Source organism: Montipora capricornis, chromosome 14 (genome assembly GCF_036669925.1).
Source record: "Montipora capricornis isolate CH-2021 chromosome 14, ASM3666992v2, whole genome shotgun sequence".
NCBI classification, from domain to species: domain Eukaryota; kingdom Metazoa; phylum Cnidaria; class Anthozoa; order Scleractinia; family Acroporidae; genus Montipora; species Montipora capricornis.
The window spans coordinates 27,755,112-27,757,611 of NC_090896.1; the positions used below are offsets into that span (position 1 = coordinate 27,755,112).

General features: G+C 38.3%; 1 protein-coding gene across 1 annotated transcript in view; it reads left to right on the plus strand.

Moving 5' to 3' along the window:
* The window catches only part of LOC138033111 (uncharacterized), a 58,712-nt gene that overhangs the window by 55,753 nt on the left and 459 nt on the right, over positions 1-2,500 (plus strand). Inside the window, exons 19-20 of the mRNA XM_068880870.1 lie at positions 1,096-1,295; positions 1,951-2,500. The exon at positions 1,951-2,500 is cut by the window's right edge and continues 459 nt beyond it. Coding sequence (XP_068736971.1) covers positions 1,096-1,295; positions 1,951-2,500 — 750 coding nt within the window. The remainder of the gene's footprint in view (positions 1-1,095; positions 1,296-1,950) is intronic.

Here is a 2,500-nt window from a genome sequence, read left to right on the forward strand (position 1 = left end):
CTCATCCGTCAAGCATTTTCTTATTTGTCGTAGGTTATAGAGACTGTAGAACGCTTTGCTACATATTTTTTCAATGTGATCGCTCATTTTCATGTGCTGGTCGAACCATACACCAAGATTTCGTACAGATGTTACGGGTTTAATGATAGTATCGCCGACTGTGACACTGTCCACACTAATCTTAGCCAATTGTTTGCGAGAACCGATGATCATAAATTCGGTTTTCGAGTCATTGATGAAAAGTCGGTTTGATGCCATCCAGTTACGCACATCGGCAATACACGTCTCAATAGTATTAACGGCATTTGCTTGTGAGGTAGGCTTGAATGACACATATAACTGTGTATCATCAGCATAGGTGTGAATGTTTGTTTGATGTTTATCAACTACTTTAAATAGTCCTGATGCATACATTAGAAACAATACTGGGCCGAGGCAACTGCCCTGAGGTACTCCAGAATTCAACTGAAAACAGTCAGACATATGTTGTTTGTTGTTGTTGGATTCGAACCCCGCATTGACACTTTCAGTTGAGTAAGACGGTGAAGCACTCCCATACAATAATATCATGGTAGGGAAGTTAGAAAAAGAATCAAGCTACTTTCCTAACTGTTGACTCTCTTAAGTGTTTTATTGAGCACTGTTAACATACTTCAATCTAGGCCACCTTAGAGTTTGAAAGAAAAGAACTGCGCTAGAACAGTTTGATTGTTAGTGGTTGGGGCCAAACAATTTTGATTCGGTCATACAATGTTTGAATTTCTTTAACGTTGACTGGAACAGAGCAACAAAGATGTCATAAAAATAATTTTAAGCTCAATGCAAACGAACAACTCTGCAAGGTACAGCGAGTGGAAAAAAAATACATGTAATGTCTTAAACAAATAATCTTCTACCGAGTAGCAAAGCCCCGTCCAACAACGAAACAGTTTCAAATCCGACGACAAAGCAACACTATATATAGCAAGAAAAAATTTATTTGAAACCTGCTCGATCCCAACTCAGGCGAATCGAGTGAAAGGAGCAATTTGCGCTGTCCCAGGTGTGTTTTTATTGATTTTGCTCTGCTTTTGCTTGGTTTACGGCTGAATATAGATGCCATGGCTTATCGTGGTGACCTGATTGGCTGTACAATCAAGTTCGAGGAGAAAACGAACGGTAAAGTGCCTGTTGTATTCACACTGAATGGACGACGAATTACGGAAGATAAGATATGGATAGACTACACTCCGGGTGGGAAGCAAATGTACCCTTACATAGGCATGAGTCACCAAGGAATAAGAGTGTTGGCCAAGGTTTGTACGATTAATTCAGTTCATCAATTACAATTTATTTGCTTAATTTCTTGGACAGGAATAGCACTATAAGTCAGCACTATCTAGCTTCCTAATTGCGGCACTTATGAGATTTAAGCTATAAAGGAGTAATCGTTGTCTTTTACTTAATTGAAGACTCGGGAGTACAAAACGCAAAATTACTGAGATTTTTTACTTCAAAATAGAAAGGTAATGATAAACTTACATGTGCTAGAAAATAAGTACAAAAAGGAGTTACGTCTCTGATAAGGCACAAACAAGCAAAACAATGCAAGTTGAGACAATTTACAATTTACAAATTATCTGTACATTGTTTCTTTTTACAAAATAAGATCAGGAAGATTTGTCTAATATCTTGGGGACGTTTTTAATAAAACAATTTTTCTAGTCCTGCTTTTTGGATGTGAGATGATTATAGCCAACGAGGCGCGTAGCGCCGAGTTGGCTATGCGATCCTCTAACATCCAACGCGACCTCGTGGAATGATTGTTAAATATACCCAGCACAAGTACAGAAAATCGCGTAAAAAATACCAGTCAATAAACAGTTTTTTTTTTTAATTATATTTTTTTAACTTTGAGTAAATACGTTGAGAACTGTTTTTCAATCTTTAAATCATAGTCTCTTTATTTAGATGCGTCCCAGTAGAGAGATCCCAGATGAACAGCAGATTTTCCCCACAATCACGATGGAAAAAGGATTACGTAGCAGCGATCTTCAACTTGAGCAACTGGTTAACGCCATGGCTTTAGATTATATAAAGGAGATGAAAGAAACTATTGACGCCAACTGCAAAACATTCAAGAAGGAAGTGCAGGAAATAAGTATTCATCTGAGAAACGCTAAAGCAGAATCAGAGTCGTTGGAAAGTGAACTAGGTTCTTCCTCTTCTTTTGAGGAGAGACCAAAGAAACAGCTCAATGTCCGGATGTTTGACGATAGTTTTAGTAGCAGTGCGTCCCGGTGTGATCGCGAAGTTCTGAATATGAGGGAATCCCAAGCCGCCGAAGAAGAAGAAGAAAGAAAAAGAGGAGTTCCAATCATTATCGATCTTTTGAGGATGATTAGACTGGAACTGGAGGATCTTGGTAAGACGACAAAAGAAAAAACAGATGACATGTTAAAGGAGCTAGCTCAACTTAAGAGTGACGTACAACTTTCTTTAAAGTCAAACAACGAAGGCT